General features: G+C 41.1%; 2 protein-coding genes across 3 annotated transcripts in view; one reads left to right on the top strand and one right to left on the bottom strand.

Moving 5' to 3' along the window:
* The first annotated feature begins 1,165 nt into the window (after positions 1–1,165).
* Positions 1,166–10,255, top strand: ntf4 (neurotrophin 4). Of its 2 annotated transcripts, none has more exons than XM_085155776.1 (2): positions 1,166–1,432; positions 7,989–10,255. In XM_085155776.1, the coding sequence occupies exon 2, from the start codon at positions 8,008–8,010 to the stop codon at positions 9,469–9,471; it is 1,464 nt and encodes a 487-aa protein (XP_085011902.1). In that variant the 5' UTR covers positions 1,166–1,432; positions 7,989–8,007; the 3' UTR covers positions 9,472–10,255. The 2 variants fall into 2 exon arrangements, with proteins under 2 accessions (XP_085011902.1, XP_085011900.1); XM_085155774.1 differs by having other exon boundaries at positions 1,167–1,668.
* A 3,439-nt stretch (positions 10,256–13,694) lies between these two features.
* ppfia3 (PTPRF interacting protein alpha 3) overlaps positions 13,695–18,626 on the bottom strand; it is a 37,482-nt gene continuing 32,550 nt past the window's right edge. Inside the window, exons 28-31 of the mRNA XM_085155763.1 lie at positions 18,261–18,329; positions 17,986–18,148; positions 16,798–16,859; positions 13,695–16,529 (exon numbers count right to left, since the gene is read on the bottom strand). Coding sequence (XP_085011889.1) covers positions 16,807–16,859; positions 17,986–18,148; positions 18,261–18,329 — 285 coding nt within the window. The 3' untranslated portion in view covers positions 13,695–16,529; positions 16,798–16,806. The remainder of the gene's footprint in view (positions 16,530–16,797; positions 16,860–17,985; positions 18,149–18,260; positions 18,330–18,626) is intronic.

The raw sequence follows: 18,626 nt of genomic DNA, 5'->3' as shown, positions 1-18,626 counted from the left end.
CTTATTGCAAATGCAACTGCGCAAACTGTTTGGGGAGTACACATTTTTGCCTAGTGGGTTCCACGTTGTCATGCACGGAGACCTTCCCCATACAGTGTCACACCTCCAAAATCTGGTTAGAGGTCACGTGACTGCAAAAAATAGATAACCTTTTTGCACCATGAAAAAATTGAAGCCAAGTTTAAGTCACTTCGGTGCCTTAAACCTTTCAGACAGAAGCCATGGCCTTCCTAAACACAAGGCTAGTTTGCCAGAGTAATTCAAGGGTCTCCATACTAATCACCACCTCAGATAAGGAGGCCCAACAATCTAAACACGAACATGATGAATTATAGCGTCAGTACACAGTATTTTCTTAATCAACTTGTCAGAGTATACAGTATCTTCCTGTTGTAATTTAGGCCTATTTACTGTTTCCTAGGATTTGATGTGCATGCCAACATCGAAATTAACCTGTAAGCACTCACATCTCTACGTGTCTTGCAAACATGCCTAAAAAATCTGGCACAAGCAAAGAGGAAGCAATCTGAGAGCAGACTTAGATTTGGCATTAAAACACAGAGTTACATCTTCAGGTTTGATTGTGCCAAACGGGGTTATGTTGCAACCTCACACACTTGCAAACGACAACCGTGCAGCTACGGCTGGTTTGTAATAAATTGCAGTTGATGCCCCATAATGAACTCACCCAACTTGGACCTGTGCCCGTATTACTGGCATTACTGGCTGTTTTCCTGTGAAGTGTGAGGCGGGGATCAAAAACAGGAGGGCTGACGGTTAAGATCATCTCATGGCCATGTTAATTCCAAGCTAGTAAAGATATGTGACTTTGTTTTTGGGCTAATTATTGTTTTCTCTTTTAGGTGTCTGTTTAGGAGCGGTTGTTTAATACATCTGCTTTCACAGATGTTAGTCGCTGAATGCTCCAGAACTCTTATCCATATTCTACTAAAGGATCCTGAGGGGGGGGAGTTTGCCCAGTCTTTGCGCTTCCACCAAGAAACTCAGTAATCTCAACTGAGTCGAGCTAGCAGTAAGCCAATAACAGGGCCATTCTGAAGAGACTGCGTGCTTCTTTAAAATAAAAGCCCTGTCTTTCCGTCAGCGTTCGATGGAAATTCAAATTCCTCAATTGATGTTTTATTTTGAAATTGTTAACCGGAAGTTTTGATTGTAGTTGATGCTAGCTTTGTTGAACGCGTTTCAGGCGGAGTTCGGAGTTCTTAAAACGTTTGGGTCGCTTCTTCAGCGCTCCACTTCGTCGCTCACTTATTTGAACTGACATAATTTTTCTCTGCGCCTCCTTGGAGCAGTAACAAGTTATGGAATATCCACATTTTCAGACGGGTCAACATTTGTAATAGTTTTGTGGGTTTATTGCATACAGTATTTCTCTTGAGTGGAAGCGCTCCCGGGACAGGAGAGTTTTCTGGTGTGTAACTACTTTCCTTTCCTTTTTTTTTCTCTCCCCTCATTGGATTTTGGGTGCACTCGTGCGATGTCACGGACTATTAAAAAAGGAGAAAGACATGTTTGTGAATAGCGTTTGTGGTTAGCGTGTAAAAGCGATTTGGGGTTTATTTTTTAAACCAGTTGAGCAACATTGACAGGACTATAATCAATGTGGTGTCAGCTGGAAGGACGCGGGGTCCGGATCTCACCTAAACGGTATGCCTTTAAATCACACACGTACACTCAAAATAATGTTTAAATATTCTGCAGCGCAGCTCAATCGAAATACAGACACGTTTCTTCATTTATTTATGCAATCAGTCAGTTACAGATACAGGGGCGGTTCCATGATTTTGTAAATTGAGTGGCATAGTGGGGCCCCGCTGGAAAACATATTATATTATAATATTTCATGAGAAATAAATACAAAGTAGAAAACTGGTGCAGAAAACACGGATTTCCAAGCTCAAGTGCCCCCATACAGATGTAGTAGACAAGTGTGAATGTGAATAACATTTTTGCAAAGTGAAGAAACAAGTTAAAAAGTCATAACCCTGCTTAAATATTAGTAAAAAAATAACTTGTAGGTTCAACATATGCTGAAAGTACTTACAGTAAAAGAACGTGCAGAATTATGCAGAATCAAAATATATGCATTATACTAGATCATGCATCATAACTGAATCTATATAGCTATAATAGTTAATATTTATTAATATGATTATATTTTGGAATATATAACAAAAAAATGTAAGCTTTAAAATTATTGTTATGGAGTATGAAGCACATTATTTTGCATACAAATTATAGTGGAGTAGAATCAGAAAGTTTCTATTAATACTTATTTAGTAACGTACTTGAGTAAATAGACTTGCTAAGTTAGATTGGAAGATGGAAGCTTATCAGTGCCCTGGTTCAAAGGCACTGGTGAGGTCCTATCACTTTGAGGATAACAAACAGAAAGTTATTTAAGTCAGGCTACAATAAGTTTAATAATTTTATATTTATTTATTTTTCCGAGCTCTCTTTTTAATTACATTCATGTATAAACAGGCACAAACTGATCATTATAGTTTAATTTTTTATTTGATTCATGCTTTCTTTTTTAAAGCTCAGCATTTCTCACTTGATTGAGAAGATCAAGACGCTCTACGTGTTTTCTTTGGCAGCCTGACACTTGTAGGGTTTTTCACATGTTGTTTTCCTTGGCAGTCACTCAGGCGAGGTGAATGCTACCGAGTCACAACACAAACCTGCCGGTAGATCACACAAGTTGCCATTTTAACATACCTGCAGCTGATCTCTTAACTCCGCGCTGTCAACAGATAAGGGGCTGAATAGGCTCCGTGGGTGGTTTTTGCAGGTGAAAGTGCAAGTTTGAGTGTAGTATAAATTATTTCATTACAGATTTTAAGTTTTATTTTACGCTTTTAAACAGAAGAAGACGCGTGGCTTGCTTGCGCCACATTAGAAGTGTTTCCCAGTGTGAACCAGAGAGATCTACAAGTCATTTGAGAGAGGTGTCACTGGCAGAGCTAAGGTTAGAGAGGAGGGGGCTCGATCCTGCAGGCTGAGCATGGTACGAAACAATCACAGAGCTGGAATTAATGGGCTGTTTGCACAGCGGGACGGCAAGGCACTGTAAATGGGTGTAAAGGCTTTTATTTTTAACCTCGAAAGAGGGGGCGAAGCAGAGGGAGGACAAACATTTACCTGCATGTTTTTTCCATCTCACATAGTGTCACAGCCACTCCTGCTGTCAGTGTTTCTAATAGATGCTTTTGAGGCCGTTTAGTCAGACCCAACCTGTGATTAAAATCTGGTGAAAGATGCAATCTGACGTGTAAACTGTTTTCACGGGGGAAGCTTCCCTCCGAGATCTTCCACCCCCATCGAGGGGGAGTTACAGAACTTCAAAGAGGCAGGGTTAGTTCAGGAGAGAATGCAGTCCTAACACTGAATGCATTTTCCCGCTGTCAGATGGATGTGCCTGACATTAGCCACACATGTGGAAGTTGTAAACAGGCTAAATAGCACAGTAGCCATTGCCAGGTGTGGATCTGCTTTACGGCATGTGTTTCCTGGGGTGGGTCTCAAGAGAGAGCCAGAGGCACACTGTGCCATAATTCCCCCTGATTCCTTCTTCCCTTTAACACCGGCAGGAGTCTGAACAATTTTCCAGGTGTCAGACTTACTCAGAAAAACGCTCATGTTTATATTCTGTGTTTAAAGTTTTTCTTTTGTTAATGTTGAGCAAGAGTTTTGAGTGACGGCATGTGAAGAATGTGGATTGATGCATGTGGTTCACGCTAACTTAAAGTGGCTCGATAATACAGAAAAACGTACGACAATTCATCCATTAACAGGAAGTTACTGTATTGTAATTTTTCAATTGATTCATGAAAACTTTATCAGCTTCTTAAATGTCTTTACAAAATAATAAATGTCAGTTATGTGTATTTAAAAGTGTCCATAAAGAAGACCGAATCTGTGTTCAGCTAAAAGCGCTGTTTAATGTAAGAACCGGATTAATCTGATAAAAATTAGTTAAAAAATAAATGCATAGAAAGAGATATAAAGTAAAATACTGAAGTGTCAGAGCGAGGAGAAACATTGCACTTTAAGAGTGGTTAAAAACAAAGTGAAATAGGACAGTTTCAACCTGTCACTTAAAAATCCCTGACGTATGCTCATATCTGCTGGGAATGTTGTATTGCAGAGGTTGGGAACAAGTTGTATCTTCCACCTTGTTTTGACTGCTTTTCTGAAACTTAAATAAATGCACAGCCGATGTGATTGCAGAGAAAAGAAAGCCAGTATGTGAGCTATCAAGGACTTATATTAATCAGCGCTAAGAAATGGAGTTCTTGGAGGTCTCTCCGTTAGTGTCCTCATAGTTTAGTCTGTTTATTCACGGATTTTTGCTCGATGAGGTGGTTCCATCTGTTTGTTTAGGCTGTATATCCTGTGGTATTCTTCCCGTGCTGCTCATTTCGAAGACTTTCAGGCTACGGTGATTAGGATTAACATAAGAGTGCGGCCTCGAGTAGGGTTTTACTTACTAGGTGAGGTTTTTGAATTAGACGGCCTGGGGTATTTGTGCATACTCATTTGTGGAGAGGGGGTGTAGGTTGCGAGGGCTTGAGTTTGGTCCAGACGGTGGAAGAACTTTGTGTCTAGCCTTGCAGGGAGAGCAAATGATGCATGTCATTGTGGCAAATGGAGCATGGTGATGAAGTGCGACTCCTGCTGCTGCTGTTTTACAAAGAAACCACTTAGACGGTCGGCCTGCCTGCCCTCTGTGGGATGTCTGAGTGCTCCACAAAGGCCTTTAGGAAACCTGTAACTCCAGCTGATCACATATTCCACAGCTGTCCGGGATATTTGATCCTGTACGTGTTAACGGTCAGATTGATCACTTTAATTGGTTTCCATCATACAAAACATTTGGCAGGCCTGGTACACGGATCAGTAAACTGAGCAAACATGTAGCTCTACACGCTGTGGTGTGATTTGGCGTCTTTGAGCGACAGCACCTTGGGTGACAGCATGAATGATGTCTCAACCAAACCTTGCTGCGTCTCGCCGGCAGCATTGTGTCCCGGGTGTGGCTCTATTGAGTTACAGGTCCTGTCACAGGAAGGATTTAGTTTTGTCACCACTCATTCACACACTCACCGATAGCCACCGATGATCCACCCACCCAGTCGCTCTTACACACCCGTTAAGACAAACAATTATAATATCAGCAAACAAACGAAGTCATAACATTCAGTTTTTGACACGTATTTTATGTTGCCATGGTTTTTTTAGAAGAAGAAGCATCCTTTGCCACGAAGGCGCCTCGCCAGCTAAGTTACATCACTGACATTCCCATCATTCCGCCCGTTTTTACTCTTTCCAATTGACCTTTTCCCTGCTTTTAAACAAATAACTAAATCCTCACTTACCTCCCCCGTGTAGGCTCGTGAGTACTGCTCGAATACCGTCTCGCTGGACCTGCGGTATAGATTGGTGACTGAAATATTTTTACTGTTAGTCAGAGGGCAACCTCACATTGAGTCACATGTGAGTCATCTCACTTTTTATTTCATTCACATAATGTCAGAGTTGACAAAGCAATTCAGCCTAAACGTCTTTTGCGTGTCAGGAATTGTTTACATTTGGCTTACACGAGGGAGTGTGCGGTCTGGTTGACTTTATTTATTTGTTTTAATGAATGAAATTGATACTAACAGTTTTGATTTTCAGGAAATTTGCTCATAATTCTTTAGATGGAAAAAAAAAGCTGTAAACTGTGCACATCTGATAGGTTGGCAATAAAGATTTTTGCCTTCAAATTAGTGGTCAGACAAACTATTGAAGTTTAGCTGGTGTTTAACCGTATCTCAGGTCCCCACACCATAATTGTGAAAACTGTAATGTCTAAATCTGATTCAGGTCATGAGTGAATTGGAAATTTATCAGCGTAATGAAGGGATCAGGCCTGTCATAACAGGATATTTACACGTCTGTAATGTGTGTGTGTGTTACAGACAAGGTGTTGATACAGTGCTACTCCCACTGACACCACAGCTCAGTTACACCAACACGGTACCCTAGCCTAAATAATAGGCATGTAATGCAGCAAGTATTGTATTATGATTCGTTTTATTGGTCTACATATATCAAACCTATTAACCTTAAAAGTGCCACTTATTCTCCAAAAATCTCTCTGTGCATAAAAATCCCTGAATTGTTATTATGGGTGTCATATTGTAATACTATTGAACTAAATAGTCAACAGCAGTGTTGGGAAGGTTACTTTTAAAATGTATTCCATTACAGAATACAGAATACATGCCCCAAAATGTATTCTGTAACGTATTCCGTTACGTTACTTAATGAGAATAACGTATTCTGAATACTTTGGATTACTTAATATATTATTATGCTGTTTACAACTACATGAATGTACTATTGCTGTGATTTATTACTGTTACTGAAGGTCCGCGGCTCTGAACCGTAGTAAAGGGACCTCTGACTAATATGGTGGGTTCTGTGTCGGGCTCGTAGCTGAAAACTAGCTTTACTTTGTTGTCTGGGTCAACTTTGCTAGCGAGAGACAGAGAGAGGCGTTGAAAGGCTGCTCCAATGAAACTTATTGTTTTTGGAGGAAAACACGAACACGGTGTACAGTCGAGTCTTAATAGCTTACTTACAACTGGGCTCGTCAGGCACTCTTCTTGGCTGCAGTGGTTATTATTATATTTACATGCTTCCAGCTCCCGTTTTTGCTCGATGACAGCTCGTACTTTTCCTTTTTCTCCCTCCCTCGCTCACAGACACATAACGTGTATGGCAGTCCATTCTCCCTGCAGCACGGACTACACTGCCCATGATGCTACATTCTTTAGAGCTATACCGGTAGCATTCTGCCTATTAGCTTAGCACAACAACAACAGGCGCTCTCTCACCCAGGAAACACGCAGAGAGAGAGCGTCACCCTGTAACCATGGCAACCGTAACGCTGCCGCCTGGAACAACAGAACGTAGCTGTCAAACAAAACCCAAACAGGCCTGACCCGCCACAATATGAAACAGGGAAGTACCGCCGTGTAATCCATTTATTTCAACAAAGTAACTGTATTCTAAATACCACCTTTTTAAACGGTAACTGTAACGGAATACAGTTACTCATATTTTGTATTTTAGATACGTAACGGCGGTACATGTATTCCGTTACTCCCCAACACTGGTCAACAGTTAACTATGCGTTTTATGAAATGCTCCGTATGTACTTTTTATAACATAATAACATGTATATATGACCTAAAGGAGAATTTCAGCTTCTTATTTTTGCCACACAAAAAGCAGCACTAAAGCCTTTTGTAACTACAAGCAGCACAAAGTTTAGATAATACAGGTTATGGCAGGCAGGACGTTTACAATAGCGATCACTCTATAATTGAAACTCTTCCAGGCCAGTGCAGCTGAATGCAGTACTGTATCCGTCATTAAATTTCCATCACCAGTTCACCCACAGCCCAGGTGTAAACAGGTAGAATACTTGCGGTTTATCTCAGCTGTGTTGGTATGCTTTCTTATTACGCGTGTGTGTTTTGACAAGAAGGTATATTGTAAGTTAGAACATGTAGAAGAAAGTCCCAGATTCTTGAATTCTGAAGAAAAGTAGCAACAGCAGAAGAGAAACAAATCGTGCCTTGAAAAGCTTTGGCTGTAAAGTTTCTGACACACATACGTGCCAGTCTGTCGGAGGTGAGCTCTTCAAAGTGTGCGCCGTTCATAGCTGAACTCCTCTTGCAGAAACAAAGATCGACCTCGCTGTACCTATTTTTCCACGAGTTCTGCCAAGATTTTAGAGCCATACCTCAGCAGTTAAAGCACCAGTCTCATAAAGCCGTAGGCCACCAGTAAAACCTCTCAATTTACACTTTAATTGTGGTGCTTGGTTTAACTGTATAAGCCACAATTTGCATTGTATAAAGTAACGTTGGCTCTCTCTCCTCTTGTGTCTGCTCTGTTTTAACCACCAGCTGATACGTCTTGGGAGTGATGCACTGGCTTCCCCTGGTTGCCATGGTGATTGCCTCGGCCCTGCCCTTCCCTCACAACCCCGTGTCCAAGATTGCGACTGCGACCGCCGAGCCTGGCTTCGACAAACGCAGAGAGCACCGGCATGACCCAGCCGCTCGCCTCGCAGCTGCCCCCGCGGACTACAGCTTCAATGGAAGTGCCTCGCAGATGGACTACAACATGACCGCTGCGCTCAGTCAACACAGCAACAGACAAAACCTCCAGAGCCGTAAGGATTATGTAAAACCTAGACGCGAAGAGACATTCGAGGTGGAGAGTCGAGGAACCCACCAATCAAACAGCAACTCAGGCAGCAATGACAGAAGCCGCTTAGATGTTCCCACAGAACGAGCTACACTCAGGGCCGAGGATGTTTCCCAGGATAGTTCTGTTCTCAAGGATTACAAACCTGGCAGCACCAGCAGGTATGAATACGCGGGCTTTGTGGACTTTTCCAAGAAACACAATCTTCAGGACGCTACTGATAGGCCATCGCGGGTTTCTGCATTGGAAAACCATGTGAGTCCTGCTACAACACATAAGGGTCAAACAGGACCAAAACTGACTACAACTTCAGATCGGTTCAGAGATACACAAAAAATCGGGACAGCGAGCCAGAGGACCGTGGGAACTGGAAGAGGTTTTCCTGAAGAGAGTCTGACAATGGAGGGTGGTCTGGGTCTGGGAGGGCTGGATAACATCTTAAAGGGAGACGAGTTGTTTCTCGATGCTCATCCTCGGGTCCTGTTCTCATCCTCTCCATCACCTCCCGAGGACCCACCTCTTTTGCTCATGTTAGAGACTGGCATGCTGGAGGAGGACGGGGATTGGGAGGAGCAGGAGGACATGGACGAGCGCATCGAGGGTCACGGCGACCGCGCACTCGACAGGAGTACGACTTTGTCTTGGGCAGACTCCGCTAGATTAACCCGCGAGGACGTCCATCCCGTTAAAAGGGATAAACGCTCACATTTGACTGACAGATCAAAGGAGGGTATTAGGTCAAGGGAACAGTCGGTGTGCGAGGCAATAAGTGTGTGGGTTAACAAGACAGAAGCCACTGACTTCAAAGGAGAGAATGTCAGTGTCTTACAGGAAATCCAGACTCAGAGAGGACCGCTACAGCAGTACTTCTATGAAACTAACTGCCACCATCCCAACAACGGGATCCAGACAAAGGGTGCTGTTGCATCAGCGAAATCTCTCAAACCTCGAGGGATAGGTGTGGCTGGGGGCAGCTGCTTGGGAGTGGATAAAAAACAGTGGAACAGTGAGTGTAGAGTCAAGCAGTCGTACGTGCGAGCACTCACCAAAGATAATAGAAACAGAATCGGATGGAGGTGGATTCGAATCAACTCGTCCTGCGTCTGTGTGCTGCTATCCAGAGCAAATCAGGCAACGGGGAGGGAGGTTTTGACAAGAAGGGGCAGGGGGAGGGCTTAAGGAACAGCACAAAGTGAAGTGACACAGAGCAGAGCAGCTCTGACATCCTTCTGTGTGCACTTTCTCTTCCTCGCGGTCTTTCCTAGAACACGAGGGAAGCTATCTCTTCTTAAATCCAGACCTTTTCAGATATCTCTTTTCCTTCCACTACAACTTTAAGTGACTTTTGCGTTAAAGAAAAAACAAGAAGACCTCAACACTAGATCTTAGGGAAAATTGTCCTATAGAAATTTTACTTTAAGAAGTACTGTTTTTGTATGATTTATCTTTCATAATCTAAGTTATTTTTGATTAGTATGTAAGCATGTGTATGTCTTTGATATTAATATATTCCTATATATATATAAGTGTACAATATGACACCAGTATACCTTTATGTATGAAGCTATGTATATTTGTGTGTATTTATAGAAGAAGCCTTCACGGGCTCGTAGGTCTCTCCAGTGTCTGATGGTAATTCCAGCCTCTGGTCCGCTCGGGTTGTAAGAGGAAGGAGCGCCCCCTACTGAGGTTCCATTTTACTGCTCCAAACTCTCACCATATATTTTACCATGAAACGTTACAGTTATGGTTTAACTAAGACTACAGCGCGGGCACGTGCTAGCGTGATTTCAGCCAGGCAGAGGATTTTTTGTGGCAGGATGTATCTGTGCATGTGGGCCTCATGATTGTAAAAGCATGTGGTTTGTAAATTATGTTGACACTTAAACAAGCTGATTTACCATCTTTGGGTTTGTTCAGTTGTCCTGCCAAACATGGTAATAAAGGAACTTTGTACTCAGTATGCTCTGAACTTAACTAATGTACATACAAAGTACAGCTTTCGTTACTAGCTTTTTATTGTATTCTTTGCTGCTGAAATCTGCTGGTAAGAGGAAACGTGCCAAACATGCTTAAAAGTTGTAAAGTCCTCATTTTACATGTACATACATACATGTAGTTGATTAAAGATAATTGCTTCAGGAAAAAGAGCAAGCCAACACTACATACCTCCAAGGCTGAGGTGCACAACATGCACGAGTCCCTACACACACTAGGACATAGGTGTCAAACTCTGGCCCGCGGGCCAAATTTGGCCCGCAGACTAATTACATTTGGCCCACGAAGCCATACCAAATTACTATTAGAGCTGGCCTACTGGTATTACACAGCTAATATATATATTGTTTAGTATTAAGCTTTGCTTGTTCCATATTCAGTTTTTCAGCAAAACGTGTTGGAGTCCATAAGAAAAGATTAATTCTTATATCTGTAGGAATAAATATATTTCATCATCATCATCATCATCAACTTTATTTATAAAGCACTTAAAAAACAACCACAGCTGACACAAAGTACTGTACATTGGAACTGTAAAATAAAATTACATGAGATATAAATAAAAACCAAATAAAAGAAGAGTGAAATCATTAATTAAATAACTACTTCAATTAAAAGAGAAACTAAGTCTCACTGAGGTTAAAAGCCAAGGAATAAAAGTGGGTTTGAAGACATGATTTAAAAGTGGACAGTGAAGGGGCCTCTCTAATGTGCATATTTCAATAAATATTAATGTTAGCCCGCGACTTTGTTCCAGTTTTGAATTTTGGCCCACTGTGAATTTGAGTTTGACACCCCTGCACTAGGATATCTACACCTGGATAACTTTTATGTTTCTTGAGAACATCTAAACTGTATCTCCCATTTTTTCTGATTTTATTTGCATATATCTTTGTGAAGATATGACAAGAAAATGTCAATTTTTATGCCCCATGAAGGTGAAGAATGTGTCGAAAAACATTAGTGGATTTACTTTTTGGGTCAGCACTAACAACAAAACACAAACCAATCAAATAAACTTACTGGCACTATTTAAAGATAATAATCATGTATTTTCTATCCACAAATTGAATAATCCATGCTTTCCTGGAAGTCCAAATACTGGATAAAGTTTAATTTTCTTGTCACATTGCAGTTAAAGGTCTTTAGAGAGGGTTTTAAAAAAATCTATTTATCACTACATCATTCAGATAATGCAGTAAACAGCCAGGAAAACGTCAGCCTCACCACGTTTTTGTTTTTGTTTTATAACAAATGACGTTCTATAAATCAAGCGGAATGACACATTAATGAACTGCTCTATTAAAAAGCCCTTTAAGATATAAACAGATATACAGCTGTGATGTTGGGTGGATGTAAGTGCTACTCAGGTAGATTCCTGGCTCAGAGTGAGAGCACGCCCTTTAGAGATATGTGTTGTAAAAATGTTTCTTTTGAAAACGGCAGCGATTGTTCAAATTGAAAGAAAGTGATATCACCAAAAAGTTACGTACATTGAGGTGGAGCCTTTTTTTTGTTGCTATTTTATGGTTATAATGCAGGTGAAGTATTTTCTATAGAAATATGCCTGAATTTGCATTTTTTTCTAGAATAAATTTGAACATCAGATAACGCCAGTTGTACACACAGTCACTTTATTAGGTAGTACTGGGTTGGATCCCGGCTTGACTTCAGGATTACCTGAACTCTATGTGGCATAGATTCAACAAGATGCTGGAAACATTCATCAGAGATTTCGGTCTGTGTTGATAGCATCACGCACTTGCTGCATATTTGTTGGCTGCACATCCATGATGCAAAACTCTTCTTCTACCACATGTCAAATGGGCTCTATTGGAAGAGATGTGGAGGCTGTGGAGGCCATCTGAGTGCAGTGAGCTTATCATGTTTCAGTGGCCAGTTTCAGATGATGATTTGAGTTTTGTGACATGGTGCTTTTTCCTGCTGGAAACAAGTCTGTGCTGTTTAAATGGCATTCAGTTGGTACTTAGTGGACTAAAGCTTGCCAAGAAAATATCCCCCATAACATTAGAGCCCAACCTCCAGCTTGAACCAGTGATGCAAGGTAGGATATATCCATTCTTTCACAGTGTTGCCTCCAAATTCTGATCCTGCAAATGTTTTTCTGGTCCTCTGATGTCCAGTTTTGGTGAGCCTGTTTACTATTCTGAGCTGACAGAGTGGCACCGTGTGGTCTTCTGCTGCTATAAGTCATCTGTTTGACGTGTTGGGCGTTCAGAAATGCCTCTCTGCATACCTTCTTTGAGTGGTTATTTGATTTACTGTTGTCTTCCTATCAGCTCAAAGCAGTCTTGCAATTGTTCTCTGACCTCTGACTCCCACTCCCTTAAAAATCTTCTCTCTTGGAAAATCCAAGTAGATCAGCAGTTTCTGAAATACTCAAACTAGTAGAGTCACCCTTCTTCCCCATTCTGATACTCCCCATTTCAATTCCATTCACTTTTATTCATATAGCACCAAACCACAACAACAGTTGCCTAAATGCTGTAAGATAAAGACCCTGCAATGTGACAGAAAAACCTCAACAATCAAACGACACCTAAGAGGAAGTACTTTGGCGACAATGGGAAGGAAAAACTTCCATTTAACAGGAAAAATCCTCCAGGAGAACCAAGCTCAGTGAGGGGAGGGAGACAAAAGACATGCTGTGGAAGAAAACCAGAGAGGAATAATAACCCATAATTAAATGCATGGTATATGAATATATGTTGAGCGCTTTTAATTCAGCTAGTTGTCTTGACCATGTCCAACTGAATGCATGGAGTTGCTATATGTGATCGACTAATTAGATATATGTGTTATTGAGCAGTAAACCTAACAAAGTATCCACTGGGTGTACACCAGAAAATGCTGTTGACAGTCAGAAAAAGTTTATTTGATCACATTTTAAGGACTAAAAGTTTTCAATCAGACTTTGAAGAATATTTGAGAAAAAAAAAACTTAAAAAACTTTATCGACCAGCAAACCGGTGAAAAGTTTGGTGGATGTACGTGCAATTAAAGTGGAGAGTACAAGCAAAAAACTGAGAGAACGTACTTTAAATGTAGCCCAGCTTTAAATTCTTCAGGTTTTACTGCATTTGTTGGTAAAAAAAAAAAAAAATCCTTTTGAAACTTCTCAGTTAAGTCCAGCTGGTTTAAATTATTTTGCTAGTTTGTTTGGCAAATTTTCTGAAAACTTTTAATAGGTATACTTATTAGTACTTGGGTGTTTGCAAAGTATGCAAAAGATATATCTAATAAAATGTACAATCATTTACAAAGTGAAGTGAAACAAACTAAATATGTATTTTCCTTGTACTCTGAAAGAAGAAGCAAAACAGCTTCTTAAATCTTAAATTTTTATCTATAGAAGTCACTGCATAAAAGAAAATCAGGAAAACTTTGCGACGATCAGCAGATCCACCTGGATCGCTTTATTTATTTTTTTCTTTTACATCACCATTTTCATCATCATCGTCATTATTTTTCTTTATTTTCCAGATGATTGTTTTTTTTCAATTTGTATTACTATCACTTTAATCATGGAAATCTGTTAAATCATTGCACAATTTGTTCTCAAAATGTACACATACAGTAGCGTATTTGAATGACCATTTTCAATGTTTCATATTTACTTTTAAAACTAGTTCAAATGAAGTCAAGAAGGAACAGAACATGTACATACATTTATCCAATACATACCTAAAGAAAATAAATAGTTATTGTAAAAAATAAAAAATACAACTGAAAAAAATACACACATTTTACAAATTGATCCCCAGGCTCCCACCCCCTGTAGGTTTATCATACAGATATATATTTTTTAACGACACCTCATATCATCTTCACTACCAAAAAAATGTTTTTAGGTCATTGTCATTTGTTTGACATGCATCGTAAACACAGAGGCTAAAGGTTTTGTTTCCTGGGCTTCCTCGGGCTCGCCCCGACCTCATCCGGCCTCTCTCTGATCTCACCCCCACGCCCCCAGAAAGCGCTCTAAATTTCAGTTATGGCTTCTGTGTGCAATAAAATGACCGGCTTCTGTCCATCCTTCTTTTTCTTCTTCTTCTTCTCTCCCTCTGAGTTGCTGTTTTGTCTCTCTGTTGCCTCTGCCATCATCAGGATTACCCAAGACCCTGAGCTGATGATTACAAGTCACAAACCTCGTAATGACACCGTGGACGCTGACTGAGGATTTCGCGTTGGAGTCTGGCTTTATATTCTAAACTTAGGTACCACTTTCTAGATAGACATAGTTTCGAAATGGCTTAGAGGTTTTAATAAATGGCATTATTTCCATGTAAAACATTAATATTTAGAACAATGTACAGGACACTAATGAGATACTGAATTATTAAGTGAAAGGTGAACTTTTTGGTGCAAGTTCCTGAAAAATTGATTTTTCCGGTGCATATTCGCCTCTACAATAACCCTCCTTTTCTTTTTAATTCAGTCTCACAGTCACTAGAAAGATTATATTTGGTTAGAGGAACCGTTCACCTAAAAATCAAGCTTTCCACCGTCCAGAATGTTTGAGTGTGAGTTGCTCAGTTTTGGAGATATTGCCTGTCGATATGTGCGGCTTCTCTTGAATATAGCTGAAATTGATAGCACTCGATCTTTGTTGAGTTTTATGTAGAAACTATTTTATTTGCCCAGTCTACATCCACCAATCAGAGGTGTAGCTGTCGAACGTTACAGCTCTGATGAGACGAGACGCTAATGTTTGTTAGCGCTATATTCTGACACGCTGTCGCTAGCAGAGGCTCTACTGTAGGTCCAGGTATAAAATGCTTCTACACCAGTCTCTATAAGCAGATGCCTGTATGTAAGTAAGTAGAGTAAGTATTGTTTTGCTACAAGAAGCTTTCTGGTTTCCATTTGCATTCAGTTACATTGTTAATCACATTTGAGCAGGTTTGCCTGCATGCAGATAAACAGTCTTGGCCCAGATATCTGTAGGCTACATAAAAACTTGCTGTTGCCCCAAAATGCAAAGTTAGCAGACCGACCGGTAAGCGCCCAGATTGCATTTGCTCCTTTCTTTTGTTCCACACTTATAGATTATATTAAAAATAAGTAAATCTCATACCGAAGCAGAGATTGTATCACGTCTTTTCCAAACTTTAAAAAGGCTCCTACCAATACCACAATGCTGTTGTGGAACTGTTTCCACAGACTGAGCGGTACCCACTGAAAGTAAAAAACAAATATCACTGGAGTGTCCTTTTAACATCAATAAAGCCAAAACTTATAAAAACCTATTAACATCTTTTTTAGAAAGTGGTACCAGCGGTAACTTAATTGACTTCCTGCCATTGACATCATGAGATCATGAACACAATGCTTCTATGGCCTTGCTACACACTGTCCCATGCAACTCTGTGCCTTTGATCTCTATAATGGACTCCCTTCAAAAGAGATTACTCAGCTTATCGGCTTTCAAGGCCCCAATAGACGAGCCGTGAGGAGGGTCCCTCTGATGTGGTCGGAGCTAAATGGTGGTCTGAATTCAGACGGATTTTACTACACCACCGCAACCAACCCCTGACAGGACCATAGAAGCCAACAAAGAGCCACAATGGCTGACACTGGACACCAGCCAGCCCTTTAGTACAAAGGAGAACACCGGTGTAGTTTATGACACGTTTATGTCCACCAAGCCATTTCCCCTCCAAGTCGTCACTCAGTTTTAACACCCTCTCGGTCCTCTCCAGACTTTACGGTGAGGTTACTTTCTGTCCCGGCCCTCGTTATAAAACACCTGTTGTTGAGCAGAAGTTGTAAGGCGACACATTTACTTGTTTTCAAACTGTAAGACAATAAATGGCAGCAAGTGTTATTTTTTTTTCTGTAGGTAGGAAAATGAGCCCTGATATTGCCAACTCTGCTAACTTTACGTGGACAGGAATGAAGAAAGGAGAGACCTGCGCAGCGCAACGGCACCGACTCTAACCGACACCGGTGTTGTCCTTTTCGCACCCTTCGCGCTGAGAGAGGAAGAGCTGAGAAGGTCGTGAGAGACAGAGGGAGAAAACAGCGCATCCGTTTCAACCTTCGCAGTCTGGTCGTAAAATACATTCATACATTCTTGATTTCCCCCTTATTTCTTTTCTTCTGTTATTGCAGAATGGTCAGACTGAAAGATTTATTTAAAGTTAAATGGTTATATTCATTGCTTCTTTCTCCGTGGATGAGCGAGAGGGTCCTCTAGTCACAATCCTGTCAGCGCCCTGAGGGGAGAGAAACAACATTACTGCCACGTCACTGCTTCTGTGGCCTCAATTCAACTCAGCTCAAAGCCTCACCAACCAAACCAAACCAAGCACTTTAAAAATCCCAAACTGCAACAAACAAATACATAAAACAAAGACTTCAAAAAAGGGGAGAGTTTGGACACATGTGCAAGCTATCTCTGAAGCGTAGAGGAAATGTTTGTGTCATGAAACCCCCACACGAATGAAACCAGACTGTTTAATTAATAAGTCGGAGGGTTCTCACCTCAGCCACTCAACAGGAGTACGTCCTCACTGAGGCAGATTCACCCCGGGCACCAGAGCTGGCTGTGTTGGAAACAGAGACACAGAGGAGGTTTTTATTATAACTGCAAAGTCTTTTAAACAGCACTGACCTTCCAGAGGCATTCCTATTAAGAGGAGGAATGAGGGAAAATAGTCTTCCTCTGTACTTTGAAGCGTCTGCTCCTTGTTATTGCCAGTTCCTCCACTGAAGGCAACACAAAATTCCACTGGCAAATTAATAGCAGAGTAGCATGAAAACAACCAACTGCCGCCTGTGCATTAGCAGCATCTTATATAACAGCCGGTGTATTCTGGCTGCAGAAAAATCTTTCAGCTCAAGGCTCATTTCCAAGAATTACAAATGTAAACACACGGCTCATTTATCAAGAGGTCTGCGGTACCGTTTCACCTGGGCCGACCTTGCACTGTTACCCCGCTACAACCAAAGTTTTGCCCCAGTTTTTCAAACGCTCTTCATGAGGTCCTCACTCTGCTCTTCCCTCACACTGACCTTTAAGGCAGACACCCTCCTTTCATGTTTCTTCCTGTTAAAAGGAAGTTTTACGAAGGGTCTCCAGACCTCAAGGAGGACTTATTAGGTTTAAATGTAAGGATATGACCTTGCTATGTGTGGTTCCCTGAGATTACAAATGCAAGAATCTGGTGCTTTATAATAACCATCATTAATAAAAGTAAATTGAGCTTTGGTTTAACATCGTTAGCAATGATGGATAATTAATAATGCTTACTAATTGGGTTTGTAAACAACTGCTTGGAAGTGGTTACGGTAAACCTTTAACTGATGTTTATAATACTTATTTTAAACTGTGGTTTGTTTCACTCACTGCTTTGTTTTGACTTTTATCTTCATATTTACCAGCCGTTTGGTGAGGTTTTTGAAAAGAAAATTGCATTTTGAGTAAAACATAAGGAGTCTGGAGTGAGATCGGTCTCCCTGTCGTCTTCCTGTAAACCTCCAAATAGAAATCACCTTGCGCGAATCTCTGAGATTCCAGGAGCTTTGACTAAACTGCAGTAATTGGCTGCCAGGAAATGAGAACATTAAGTGTTTCGTCCTCTAAATGGTGACGCGACTCGAGGGCTCAAAAGAGCTGATCGAATCCGGAGGTGAGAGCAAATGTTTCAGAGGTCACGGGGTCATACTCACCTTCACTCTGAACCTTTCTCAGGGTAACGGAGGGTGTAGAGATGGCTGAGGCACGGAAGTTAGCAGGCAGGGTCTCGGCAGAGTCAGAGGTCACGCCCCGCAGGTCTTTCTCCCTAAACATCTTCCTCCAGGAGGGAGAGCGGGTGAATGTCTTAGTCCCGTCCTGTCAGCGAGACACATGTCGCGAGCCTTAAGATGGATCCTCGTGCAAACAACCTTTGTATTCTTCGTGGGTATTTTGTTTTCTTTTTTTAAAGACATATTAGCATGCTCACCTCATCGGGCCGTCTCTCAGTTCCCATGGAGATGAGGGAGTTGTACTCTTGCTCCAGGAGCTGTCTGGCCTGCAAGATAGAGGTGATGGAGAGCTCGGAGATTAGCTTGGACTCTGCAGATGATGACTTTTCAGATCAGGGCTGCTCTGCTGTGCTGGCATACATTAATTCTTTGAACACGATACCTGTTTTATAACAATACTGTGGATTCTCATTCGATTTTCAGTGCAACAGGAACAACCTCTGCAAACATTTTAAGACATAACAGACGTAATTCTATTTGAGACGGAGAGGCTGAGAAGATCTTTTAAAAGAGTTATTATATTACTAATTTTTTTATATATGTTTAACCCTTTAAAACCGGTC

This window comes from Neolamprologus multifasciatus, chromosome 4 (genome assembly GCF_963576455.1).
Source record: "Neolamprologus multifasciatus chromosome 4, fNeoMul1.2, whole genome shotgun sequence".
Lineage (NCBI taxonomy): Eukaryota > Metazoa > Chordata > Actinopteri > Cichliformes > Cichlidae > Neolamprologus > Neolamprologus multifasciatus.
Note: the sequence above shows the minus strand (reverse complement) of the source record. Positions and strands in the feature narration are given on the sequence as shown.

Coding starts and splice junctions, on each gene's coding strand:
- ntf4 (XM_085155776.1), top strand. CDS start 8,008: ATGCACTGGCTTCCCCTGGTTGCCATGGTGATTGCCTCGGCCCTGCCC.